This window comes from Trichomycterus rosablanca, chromosome 18 (genome assembly GCF_030014385.1).
Source record: "Trichomycterus rosablanca isolate fTriRos1 chromosome 18, fTriRos1.hap1, whole genome shotgun sequence".
Classification (NCBI taxonomy): Eukaryota; Metazoa; Chordata; class Actinopteri; order Siluriformes; family Trichomycteridae; genus Trichomycterus; species Trichomycterus rosablanca.
In genome coordinates this window covers 29,136,219-29,148,929 of record NC_086005.1, presented here as the reverse complement: position 1 = coordinate 29,148,929, position 12,711 = coordinate 29,136,219, and the positions used below count along the sequence as shown (strand labels likewise).

Sequence of the window (12,711 nt, the reverse complement as noted above, 5' to 3'; positions counted from 1 at the left end):
ACACACACACACACATTCACCTATAGGGCAATTCAGTGTCTCCAATGAACCTGGCTGCATGTTTTTGGAGGGTGGGAGGAAACCGGAGCTCCCGGAGGAAACCCACACAGACACGGGGAGAACATGCAAACTCCCACACAGAAAGGACCCAGACCACCCCCGCCCCGAACCCAGGACCTTCTTGCTGTGAGGCAACAGTGCTACCCACCGAGCCATCAAGGTTTCAACAGTTTATATTAAATCTTAAGTAAAAGTTTAAGCTCTGATTCTTTCTCCCTGTAATAAACTCTCCTCAGGGTGGCATCAGCTTTTCTGCCAATTTAAATCTATAAGAATAATTAATTCATTTTTGCAGCAGCAACATTTTATTTAATTATTTATTAAGTTAAACTCGGTAAATAAGCAGCAACAGGATGATTAGAATGACTGCATCAGAATGTTCAGTAAAGTTTGTTTTCTGTACAGAACTTAAACCTTCACATTTTCTCATTTAATTCACCAATAAAACATGATATCAGACAGGGGTGCACAAACCTTTTCCCCAAACTGAATACATTTATATCATCCATATTTACTAAACACTCCCTCCTGATCAGGATCTCAGTGTGTGCAGTAAAAAACCTGGAAACATCAAAGAACCACCGATTCATCCAGGAAAAACCAACAAAACATTTAAAATAACAAAAAAATCAGTTTATTTAACATCAAACATCACAAATCAGAAAAAAGAAATAAAAGTGTTCAGCTTTAATAATAATAACAATAATAATAATAATAATAATAATAAGATTTATTGTATATTATATTATATTGTATATTATTGTTCTACATCTTTGACTCAGATTTCAGAAAATCCAAAATAAAGAATTGATCAGAGTTTTTAATAAGAGATTTTAATTGATAATGAATCTGTTTCATTCATCAGAACTTAGATCTGGTTCCTGGTTCCTGGTTCTGCTGTCTGGTGTCGGTTTCTCTCAGGTGTCTCTTGATCTGAGCTGTGTGGAGGAGGGTGTGGGTTCTAAACCCTCTGACGTGGTTGATGATGCTGAGTTTAAGCTGCAGTGGATTTCTCGTCTCTGTTCCACAGTGAGCTGAAGCACCGGCGCATTCTCTCGGTCCAGTCCTCAGGGAACATCAACATGAGGAACGCCGCCGAGATCAAAGCTAACGATGCTAATCTCATCTCATTCAGCACCGGGGCCTCGAACATACACACATCCACCGCTGTACACAGAGACAAGGTTATACACACACACACACACACACACAGTACACACACACACACACACACACACACACATCAGTGCTCGTACCTGTGCTCACTGGAATAGTGATCAGGATCCCCAGTGACGTTAATGAAGGGTATGAACAGACTCCGCCCATGTTCACTATCACATTATACACTACAAAACACACACACACACACACACACACACACACACACACACACACACACACACAACACACTTAACAACATGTACATTGTGTGTGTGTGTACTGTGTGTACTGTGTGTACTGTGTGTGCGTGTGTGCTGTATACTGTGTGTGTGTGTGTACTGTGTGTGTGTACTGTGTGTGTGTGTGTACTGTGTGTGTGTGTGTACTGTGTGTGTGGGTGTGTGAGTGTGTGTGGGTGTGTGTGTGTACCGAGCATGAGTGAGGCGGTGGTGCAGAGGTCGGACCACGGTACAGGCTCAGACGGAGGCCAGAACTCCACGTGTGTGACGTACAGTAACACACACACCCAGGAGTGTAAGAACAACACACACACACCTACACAACACAACAACACACACGCCACGCCCACGTCATGCACACCCACACGCTTCCTGTACAACACCTGAAACAGATCGGAGAGGAGCATCAGAGCGCACGGAGACATGAAACCCTGGATCATGTGACTGGGACACAAACATGTGATCAGAACCTGGTAGACGGCGGAGCTGGAGGCCGAGCCCACGCCCAGGGCCACGCCCGTGATGGAGTCACTGTGAAAGCCATCAGCGTACGCCAGCATAACGATCCCGGTGATGGAGAGAATCGCCGCCACCACCTGCAGATAAACTGAGTTTCACTTCTGTACTTTGAAGCACGGTGGTGGTAGTATCACATCTCAGAACCAATCACACCCACACACTGAAGCTGTAATCAATTCCTGTAAAGTCTAAACCTGGAGTCGACAGGTGGGCTGGGGGTAGGTAGGGATGATAGTTATGGGTGGGGGGGGGGGGGGGGGGGGGGTGTTTGTGGAACAGTTGTACCCACCCTGACCCCCATGAATCGCTCCTTAAGGCCGATCCAGGCTAACAGGAAGATGAAGGACGTGGTGCAGCAGAGCACGGCGCTACAGTCGCTAACAGAGATCCTGGTGAGAGCCAGCAGGTACAGAAACACCGAAATGCTCCAGAACAGAGAGAACGGGGCCGAGAGACGCAACAGAACCCTGACGGTCACCTCGCCCTCCCCCAGCAACCGTACACACCTCCTGCACACAACACCAACAACACACACACATGGTAACACACACACACACACACACACACATGGTAACACACACACACACACACACAGTCTCAGCGCTGAGCAGAATCACCACTACAGCAATAACGTCATTAATATAAACTAATAAAATTATTTTTATTATATAAAATCACATTAAGCCTCAGTGAGCATTTACACTGATCAGGGTTACAGTGGGCCCAGAGCCGACCTGTCCTGGAATCCGTTCAGCTAATAAATGCTAATAATAAAGAATGATTTATATAATAAAGTTCAGGTCGTGTGATCGCGCTCCAGCTCAGCAGGAACGTTTTACTCCTCATTAGCTAAAAAGATCTGCAGGTTTATTTAGCGCCACGTTAAACCAAGAGGATTAAACGTTTAGATCGGATTAGGCTAATCAGATAGAAGCAACATGTACAGATGAAACCAGAATAGCATTAAAATAACAACTTAGCGCTCAGGTGAACTAGCGTCAGTGGAATTAGCACAGCGACGCGCTGCAGCTAATAAATCTCATACATAATGATTTTATTAGTGAATGATTTTATTTATTAAACGTGATGAATAATGTGACTCTGTAGCTTTAAGCTAATCAGGTGCATTGTGGGTTAGTAAACATGGCTAACGCGTTTATCTGTGGTGTCGATGTTCTGTGTTTATTATCTCACACGTACCTCAGAGCTAAAGGTTTCATTATTTATTTATAATTACAGTTAAAAGTTAAACTGTCCTTAAAATAAAACACCCACAATAAAATCTCACTAGGGTAGTTAGCTCAGTGGCTATCAATGCTACTTTAGATTTACTGTTTATAATCTTAGCACAGACTGACACAAACTGGTATAAACTGGTGTAAGTTGGTATAAACTGGTATAAACTGGTATAATCTGGTGTAAACAAACCGGAAGTGGGCGGCGGGCATCTCTCTCTGCCCCGATGCCACCACGTGTGAGGTGTAATACAGAGGGAACATCAGGAGGTTCCAGCTGCTGCAGAAGCAGGTGATGAAGAACGGAGCCCTGAAGCGGGTCAGAACCCGTCTGGCGCTGTGAGCCGCCCACGTCCACGAAGATGCCATACACACGCCCAGTACCACCCCAGCAGCTAAACGCAGCACCACCCTGAACTGGCACTGACAGGAACGCCTGCCTGGTCCAGGTTCCTGCTCCTGAAGACTCTCTGTGATGGGGTTGTCGTCTTCTGTATAGAATGAAAACAGGAATATAAGTTTTACACTCACTGTACCTCACTGATACCCCCCGGTCCTCACTCCTGTCTGGGGTCTGATGTTCTCCTTTTTAGGGTTATGGAAGTGACCACCCAAACACATGAACATTTACTATCACGGTCAGAGACACGGTCAGAGACACGGTCAGAGACACGGTCAGAGACACGGTCACTCAAAATAATTTCTTGTCATTATTGGAGATTTTTAATCACATTTCATTATAAAATCAGTTCTACATCATGCTCAATCACCTGACCTGATAAAGGTATATATACAGCAGTTATACAGTAATGATATATAACGTGTATAAGAGCAGGTGGAGGAGCAGAACGTACCTGTAGATGAGGATGGGTGTAGAAGAGCAGGTGGAGGTGAGGAGGAACATGGAGAAACCTTGGCTGAGATTTTGTTCATGTTTCTAGCTGCAGGTCTGAGCAGCTCATCTTCTCTAGATGAACTAACCGACCCCCCCCAGGACCCAAACCACCCCACCACCACCACAACCCCACCCAGCATTAAGCTTAAACTACAGTGATCTGCTCACTCATCCCAAATTAATCCCTCCACCTCTCATCAGGAGAACAGGGGCGACAGGCAGGAGAACTAGCACTCCCTCTCTATCATCAGAGCAAAGCAGCAGATTAATAATAAACTGATCATCTCAGAACCACAGTTATTATCATGATGGTGAAAAAAATCCAGCCAGAATCAAACACACGACACTATAAAGTCTGTAAGAATGAAGTGTGTGTGTGTGTGTGTGTGTGTGTGTGTGTGTGTGTGTGTGTGTGTGTGTGTGTGTGTGTGAATACTTTCTCCATACAGGGTACAAACAGAGGGGAACAAAATTCTGGATTAAAGAAATCTTGAAGATGGAATCTGGTGATTGTGGAGAACACAGGAGCAGCTTTTGTAGCCTAGTGGTTAAGGCACTGCACTAGTAATCATAAGGTTGCTAGTTCAAGCCCCACCACTGCCAGGTTGCTGCTGTTGGGCCCCTAAGCAAGGCCCCTTAACCCTCAATAACTCAGACTGTATACTGTCACAGTGCTGTAAATCACTTTATATAAAGAGGCAGTTGTAGCCTAGTGGTTAAGGTACTGGACTAATGGCAGTGATTGCCAGGTTGCCACTGTTGGGCCCTTGAGCAAGGCCCTTAACCCCAGTTTGTGCGTTTTTTGCCTTTATCTCACAGTTTAGACATGTCCAGTTCCCAGTGCATATCGCCAATCCTTGTCCGCTTGTAGCACCCACAGACTGAGCGGTTATAACCTTTAACCTTTATCCTGCGAGGACTCACTCAGAGCTTTATTGTGTACAATCAGCACAGTCAGCATTCCAGTTCATCCCTAAAGTGTTACATGTGAGATTAAATTTAATACGTTTTACATCACAAATTAAATGAAACTTAGATTTATTTTTTATGTCTTATTGATGTGCTTTGAAATAAATCCCCCATTTCCAGCTCTTTACTACAGCCATTAAAAACTGATTACATTTACAAATGAGCGGCACGGTGGCTCGGTGGGTAGCACTGTCATCTCACAGCAAGAAGGTCCTGGGTTCGATTCCCAGACGGGGCGTGTGTGGAGTTTGTATGTTCTCCCCGTGTCTGTGTGGGTTTCCTCTGGGAGCTCCGGTTTCCTCCCACAGTCCAAAAACATGCAGTCAGGTTATTTGAAGACACTGAATTGCCCTATAGGTGAATGTGTGTGTGTGTGTGTGTGTGTGTGTGTGCCCTGAGATGGACTGGCGCCCTGTCCAGGGTGTTACTGTGTGCCCTGCGCCCATTGAAAAGCTGGGATAGGCTTCAGCACCCCCCCACGACCCTGATTGGATAAGCGGTTAAGAAAGTGAGTGAGTGATTACGTTTACAAGCACACAGACAGAAAAAATGTTCAGGGTTTTTATCATTTTTATTTTCTATTGTGACATTAAACATCTTCCACACCGTCATCACCATCATCCTCACCATCATCATCACCATCATCATCACCCTCACCATCACCCCCATCATCATCACCATCATCATCACCATCATCCTCACCATCATCATCACCATCATCATCATCATCACCATCATCATCACCCCCATCATCATCATCACCCTCATCATCATCCTCACCATCATCATCACCATCATCCTCACCATCATCCTCACCATCATCATCACCATCATCATCACCATCATCATCACCATCACCCTCATCATCATCCTCACCATCATCATCATCCTCACCATCATAATCATCCTCACCATCATCATCACCATCATCATCACCATCATCATCACCATCACCCTCATCATCATCCTCACCATCATCATCATCCTCACCATCATCCTCACCATCATCATCACTATCCAGTATCTCACTAATGTAAACACATTCATATTTTTCACTTCATATTAAAGAACAATAAATAAATTAATGAACTACAGGAGAAACTGAACAGAGTGAGGAGCATCTTCATCATCTTATAGATGTTCTCATGTTATAGATGATATTGATGTTATAGATGATATTTTACACTCGTCTCCTCCTCATCAGTCTGCTCGTGTTTCTTCCCTCTTTGGTTCTTTGGTTCTTCAGGTTCTCTGCTGGTTTGGGGAACTAGATGAAGGTTCTGTGGCTCTCCAGGGTTCTTTACTCAGACCTTAATGATGTGAGGAGAGAAAATAAAAGGGTTATGAACTAATAACCACTTCAGCATAAACTGGGGTCACTGTGGGTTCCACCCAGAATCACAGATTGCCAAACCTTGCCCACACTGGCCACCAGCGAGGACTCACCCAGAGCCTTATTGTATACGTAAAGCACAGTCAGCATTCCAATTCATCCTGAAAGTGTTTCATCTGGGTTCTAGTGTCTGTTTTTATTATAATGTTGATGTTGATGTCTTTTCCTCTCATCCATCAATCCCACAATGCACCTCAACACCCACAGTACTGGTGGAGACGTTCGTTCACTTTATAGAACAGAAATAAACGAGAATCTAAAATTAAATGTTAATAATGAAATAATAATTTCTGTACCTCAGGGTTTGGGGTTCATGAGAGTGAGAGGAAGCTCCACCGCCACGTCACTGCACAGAGAAACACAAAATCAATCATTACAGATCAATACTGATCATTACTGCACCGTCTGAGTGTGCTGCATCTCTTTATAGGTTCTAATATTTTACCTGGCAGTTAATCCTCCCAACAACCTGCAACAGAGAAAAAAACCTTCAATTTATTTCACATGAAATAACAGAATTCTACAATCAACACCAGTCTGATTATTCTATCAGTTTATCCTCTAAATCACTGATGAGGAACTATTACAATATAAAAGTCATATAAAGAATTATAAAATATTATAATAATGTAATGTACACGTGGTTTTTATATTATCTATTATCTATTATCTATTATATTATTATCTAATGAAGCCTCTTAATTATTGAAATGTAGCTCTCACCCTCCTGAGGACACCATCAGATTAACTTTAATTTTATAAAACACCATGATCCCCAAAACCTCTCGTTCCATTCCGGCTCTCAGACTGCAGAAATAAGAGAAAGAAATTTTATATAAATAATAATAATAATAATAATAATATTAATGTCAGGCTTTGCAGGACTAATTTCACACATTGTCCCATAAGGGGGTGCAGTAGCATTCAGGGTGTGAGTGTGTTTATCTGATTGTCTCGGAGACTCGTACTGATGGGAAGTCATCAGCTCATATTCTGATAAACTGCAGTAAATGCAGGAACGTCGTTCTGTTTGATGGTTACGGTGATTTGGGGGTGAATCTGGCGCCCCCTATAGTTCTGACCTTTATAACCTCTGCATTAGCAGGACCTGATGTAGCCGTTAGCGCCGGCGTGTTGCCGTGCCTGTACCTCAGTGTTACTCACATGGTGGTGGACGCGAGGTTGGTGTCCTCGTACTTCAGTTTTCCGTCCACGGCGATTCCTCGTTTCTCTTTATTCTGAGCCAGAGACGGTGTGATGCTCAACACTTTATCAAAGGAGGAATTAGCTTCCACCGTCTCGCTGTAACACACACACACACACACACACACACCACAGGGTTCATACACATACACACACACACACACACACACATTAACACACACACACACACACATTAAAACACACCACAGGGTTCATACACACACACACACACATTAACACACACACACACACACACACACACACACACACACATTAACACACACCGCAGGGTTCATACGGAGCTCCAACGGTGAGTTTGGAATGAAAGATACGGTAGTTAATGATGCAAAAAATAGAAATAAATACCTGAATACATTTATAATTTCATAATTAACACTTTATAATATTAGTTTAATCTATAAACATATGGATCTTTTTATAGATTGGGATCATTTATTTATATTTAAACCATAAACGCTGTAAAATATTGAAATTCAGTCAGTTAATCATGTAAACAATTAAATGATCTTAATTTTATTTTTTCTGAACACCCCCTTCCTTAATCTCCAAGAGGTCATATCTATTGTCATATCCACTTCCCCTCTTTGAATCTGCTACTGTTCTACAGCTGGTCTCTGTATTAAGATGTTGGATAATAAAGATTTATAATTATTAATAATTGGAGGTTTTACTAATAAAACAAACGATGATTTAAGAACTTACGTAAACTCCTCAGACACAACCGTTTTGGTGTATTTATCTGCAGAATAAAGAATCACGTCCGTCGTCTGATCCACTGAAACAACACAGCACTGTTAGTGATGATCTAATGGATCTGATGGATCTGATGGGTCTAATGGATCTAATGGATCTAGTGGATCTGACGGATCTGATCTTTATTTCTGCTGTGTTTCTCACCGGTGATTTTAATCTTGTTCACAGTTTTGCTGGTTTCGTTCTTCACTTTGACTCTGATAGGAATGGATTCTCCGTGGTAATAAATCTGATTAAACACAAATAAATCAATAATAATTTAATCAGATGAGATGGAGAATCTGATCAGGTGCTAATAACAGCAGAGCTTTAAATCTCACGTCTTTCTCGATGGAGGCCTCCAGGTGAACCGGTTTATCAGACATCATGAAGTTCTTACAGATTTCAGCTTTCTGTCCTGATCCCGTGTTGGCAGGAGCGAACTGGATCTTACGGATGATCAGACGGCACGTGTCTCTGAGGAAACACCAAACATCATGAGGATAAAGAACCAAAAATGATCAGTTACAGCAGAAATTAACCAGCACACTTTATACAGTAATAAAGAATTATATGAAACACTCACTTCTTGTCAATTTTCTCATCTGGATCTTCAGGTACTTTCGCTACAATCGCTTTCACCTCGAAGTCCACGCCGCAGGGCTGAAGAGGAAACACAGAGCGACCATGTTTAATCTCAGCTGTACCTGCACACCTCCGTCTGAGGAACACGAGGAACATGAGGAACCGGCACTCACCTTCTTCCCCTGATCATCAGGACCGGGCTGGAGAGTCATCGAGCACGGCAGGTTAGTGGGGATCTGAAACAAACAGACCAAAACAATCAGCAAAATAAAACGTCTTTATTTCATCCAGAGAGAGAAACACAGTGTGAGGGAATGTGTTGATGCTTTCCTTAGCAGTGTGTTGTGTGTGTGTATAATGTGTGTGTGAGTGTATATAATGTGTGTGTGAGTGTGTATAATGTGTGTGTGAGTGTATATAATGTGTGTGTGTGTGTGTGTATACATCGAAGGCGAAGGCGTGGGCCTGCTCTCCAGCTTTCTTCAGCAGTGTGTTGTGCATGTCGGTGAGTTTGGGTTTGTGTCCGGCGTCGGGATAAAGCTGGACGCGAGTGAGCCAGATATCCTTCCTGAAGTACATCCCAATCAGGTCCAGATCATCAGTACCATAACGGAATGCACAGCACAGCTGAACCCACACTGTACACACACACACACACACACACACATACATAGTGTTATTCACTCCAGTCATCAGACAAAACACAAACATGTAATAATAATAATAAACATGTTGCCCCATCAGCAGGTTTGGGTTCCGGTAGTTACTGGTACTGAATTCACGAGGGCTAAATGCTGCAGGTGTAAGAGTGAAATACCTTTTCTGTCTCCCAGATCTGAGGGGTCGATCTTCAGCACTCCCTCTATAACACACACAACATCACAGTGAGCAAACGTTCAGCTCCATCTACACTCACTCATATCTAATATACATACATACATACAGTGTATCACAAAAGTGAGTACACCCCTCACATTTCTGCAAATATTTCATTATATCTTTTCATGGGACAACACTATAGACATGAAACTTGGATATAACTTAGAGTAGTCAGTGTACAGCTTGTATAGCAGTGTAGATTTACTGTCTTCTGAAAATAACTCAACACACAGCCATTAATGTCTAAATGGCTGGCAACATAAGTGAGTACACCCCACAGTGAACATGTCCAAATTGTGCCCAAAGTGTCAATATTTTGTGTAATCACCATTATTATCCAGCACTGCCTTAACCCTCCTGGGCATGGAATTCACCAGAGCTGCACAGGTTGCTACTGGAATCCTCTTCCACTCCTCCATGATGACATCACGGAGCTGGTGGATGTTAGACACCTTGAACTCCTCCACCTTCCACTTGAGGATGCGCCACAGGTGCTCAATTGGGTTTAGTCCATCACCTTTACCTTCAGCTTCCTCAGCAAGGCAGTTGTCATCTTGGAGGTTGTGTTTGGAGTCGTTATCCTGTTGGAAAACTGCCATGAGTCCCAGTTTTCGAAGGGAGGGGATCATGCTCTGTTTCAGAATGTCACAGTACATGTTGGAATTCATGTTTCCCTCAATGAACTGCAGCTCCCCAGTGCCAGCAACACTCATGCAGCCCAAGACCATGATGCTACCACCACCATGCTTGACTGTAGGCAAGATACAGTTGTCTTGGTACTTCTCACCAGGGCGCCGCCACACATGCTGGACACCATCTGAGCCAAACAAGTTTATCTTGGTCTCGTCAGACCACAGGGCATTCCAGTAATCCATGTTCTTGGACTGCTTGTCTTCAGCAAACTGTTTGCGGGCTTTCTTGTGCGTCAGCTTCCTTCTGGGATGACGACCATGCAGACCGAGTTGATGCAGTGTGCGGCGTATGGTCTGAGCACTGACAGGCTGACCTCCCACGTCTTCAACCTCTGCAGCAATGCTGGCAGCACTCATGTGTCTATTTTTTAAAGCCAACCTCTGGATATGACGCCGAACACGTGGACTCAACTTCTTTGGTCGACCCTGGCGAAGCCTGTTCCGAGTGGAACCTGTCCTGGAAAACCGCTGTATGACCTTGGCCACCATGCTGTAGCTCAGTTTCAGGGTGTTCGCAATCTTCTTATAGCCCAGGCCATCTTTGTGGAGAGCAACAATTCTATTTCTCACATCCTCAGAGAGTTCTTTGCCATGAGGTGCCATGTTGAATATCCAGGGCCAGTATGAGAAAATTGTACCCAAAACACCAAATTTAACAGCCCTGCTCCCCATTTACACCTGGGACCTTGACACATGACACCAGGGAGGGACAACGACACATTTGGGCACAATTTGGACATGTTCACTGTGGGGTGTACTCACTTATGTTGCCAGCTATTTAGACATTAATGGCTGTGTGTTGAGTTATTTTCAGAAGACAGTAAATCTACACTGCTATACAAGTTGCACACTGACTACTCTAAGTTATATCCAAGTTTCATGTCTATAGTGTTGTCCCATGAAAAGATATAATGAAATATTTGCAGAAATGTGAGGGGTGTACTCACTTTTGTGATACACTGTACATACAAATATATACATACAAATATATACTTATAAATAATAAAAGGTTTCTCACCAACTGATTCCACACTGTCCACATGATCGATATAATCTCTCTTCCCCAGAAACAGAGTCAGCTACACACACACATACACACACGGTCACTCACTATACAGCACGTCCTCTTATTATATTTTGACCTCTTTAATGAGTATTTATGTTACTATGTTACATAATAATAATAATAATAATAATAATAATAATAATAATAATAATAATAATAATAATAATAATAATAATAATAATAATAATAATAATAATAATAATAATAATAATAATAATAATAATAATAATAATAGGGTTTAGTTTATTGTGCCCTATAAACAGATTCTAATGTTTATTTTCTGTAAGTTTGTGACGTGTATTTCCCCGATAAAATAAAATGATAAATGATAATAAATGTGATAATTGTGATGAATGTGATGTTTTGTTGTGATTTAGATTAATTCTGATTTCCTCACCTGTCCGTTTCCGCTGGTCTTCTTAAAAACCCTGAACAGAATCACACAACATTACATTTACATCTAAAATATAAAACATATCTTATAAAGACCGAGCTCATTTATATCAGACTGTTGCTTTATTATAACTGAGTTTTTTTCAATACAAAAGGAATTATAGTAAATAGATGTGGAAGTGTATTTCAGTTGTGGAAGTGTTGCAGCTCTACTTATTTGCAATAATTTAACAATGTCTGTTAAATTCTTGTTACTTTTTATCAGTAGAGAAACGTTACAGCTTTATAAACCATTTATTCTGCTTTAACTCTAAAGCTTTATAATTTGCATGAAAATCATTTACAGTTTTTCTGTTAATAAAATTAAAGTTTGTGTTGTTTTAGCTACATGTTTTATAACAGAACAGCACAGTGATTAGAATAAAGTTACTTACTTGTCCACCATGATTTCTGTTTACAGGATGATCTAGAAAATACAGAGAAATATATAAATATATATATTACAAGTGGTGAGTCTCAAACTCACAGTGTGTGTGTGTGTGTGTGTGTGTGTGTAAATCTAATGTTGGTTAATCTGATAATCAGATTTTAGAATTATCCTTTGACTTGGCAACTATAATACAAAAGTTAAAACCTCTATAATAAAAGCTCTATAATTAAAAAGTCTAT

The 12,711-nt window shown here is 41.9% G+C and overlaps 2 protein-coding genes across 2 annotated transcripts; both read right to left on the bottom strand.

Moving 5' to 3' along the window:
- Nucleotides 1-1,054: 1,054 nt before the first annotated feature.
- On the bottom strand, nucleotides 1,055-4,147 carry LOC134332253 (solute carrier family 35 member F4). Its single transcript, XM_063013814.1, has 7 exons — nucleotides 4,069-4,147; nucleotides 3,408-3,705; nucleotides 2,269-2,488; nucleotides 1,931-2,056; nucleotides 1,651-1,843; nucleotides 1,317-1,406; nucleotides 1,055-1,227 (listed from the first exon to the last, which is right to left on the bottom strand). Exons 1-7 carry the CDS (start codon nucleotides 4,145-4,147, stop codon nucleotides 1,055-1,057), a joined length of 1,179 nt encoding a protein of 392 aa, XP_062869884.1.
- Nucleotides 4,148-6,768: 2,621 nt separating this feature from the next.
- Nucleotides 6,769-12,487, bottom strand: arr3a (arrestin 3a, retinal (X-arrestin)). The gene is made up of 14 exons (XM_063013856.1): nucleotides 12,477-12,487; nucleotides 12,047-12,077; nucleotides 11,602-11,662; nucleotides 9,830-9,874; nucleotides 9,457-9,650; nucleotides 9,186-9,248; nucleotides 9,014-9,090; nucleotides 8,769-8,904; nucleotides 8,593-8,677; nucleotides 8,398-8,470; nucleotides 7,636-7,773; nucleotides 7,195-7,278; nucleotides 6,917-6,940; nucleotides 6,769-6,817 (listed from the first exon to the last, which is right to left on the bottom strand). The coding sequence occupies exons 1-14, from the start codon at nucleotides 12,485-12,487 to the stop codon at nucleotides 6,769-6,771; spliced, it is 1,071 nt and encodes a 356-aa protein (XP_062869926.1).
- Nucleotides 12,488-12,711: the final 224 nt, after the last annotated feature.

Excerpts from the sequence above, each read along its gene's own strand:
- arr3a (XM_063013856.1), bottom strand. Across the intron at positions 11,663-12,046 it reads AGACCAGCGGAAACGGACAG|CTGACTCTGTTTCTGGGGAA; the intron begins GTGAGGAAATCA and ends GTGTGTGTGTAG. Across the intron at positions 8,678-8,768 it reads AGGCCTCCATCGAGAAAGAC|ATTTATTACCACGGAGAATC; the intron begins GTGAGATTTAAA and ends GTGTTTAATCAG.
- LOC134332253 (XM_063013814.1), bottom strand. The coding sequence starts at position 4,147 with ATGAACAAAATCTCAGCCAAGGTTTCTCCATGTTCCTCCTCACCTCCA. Across the intron at positions 3,706-4,068 it reads ACACCCATCCTCATCTACAG|AAGACGACAACCCCATCACA; the intron begins GTACGTTCTGCT and ends CATTCTATACAG. Across the intron at positions 2,057-2,268 it reads AGCGATTCATGGGGGTCAGG|GTGGTGGCGGCGATTCTCTC; the intron begins GTGGGTACAACT and ends GTTTATCTGCAG.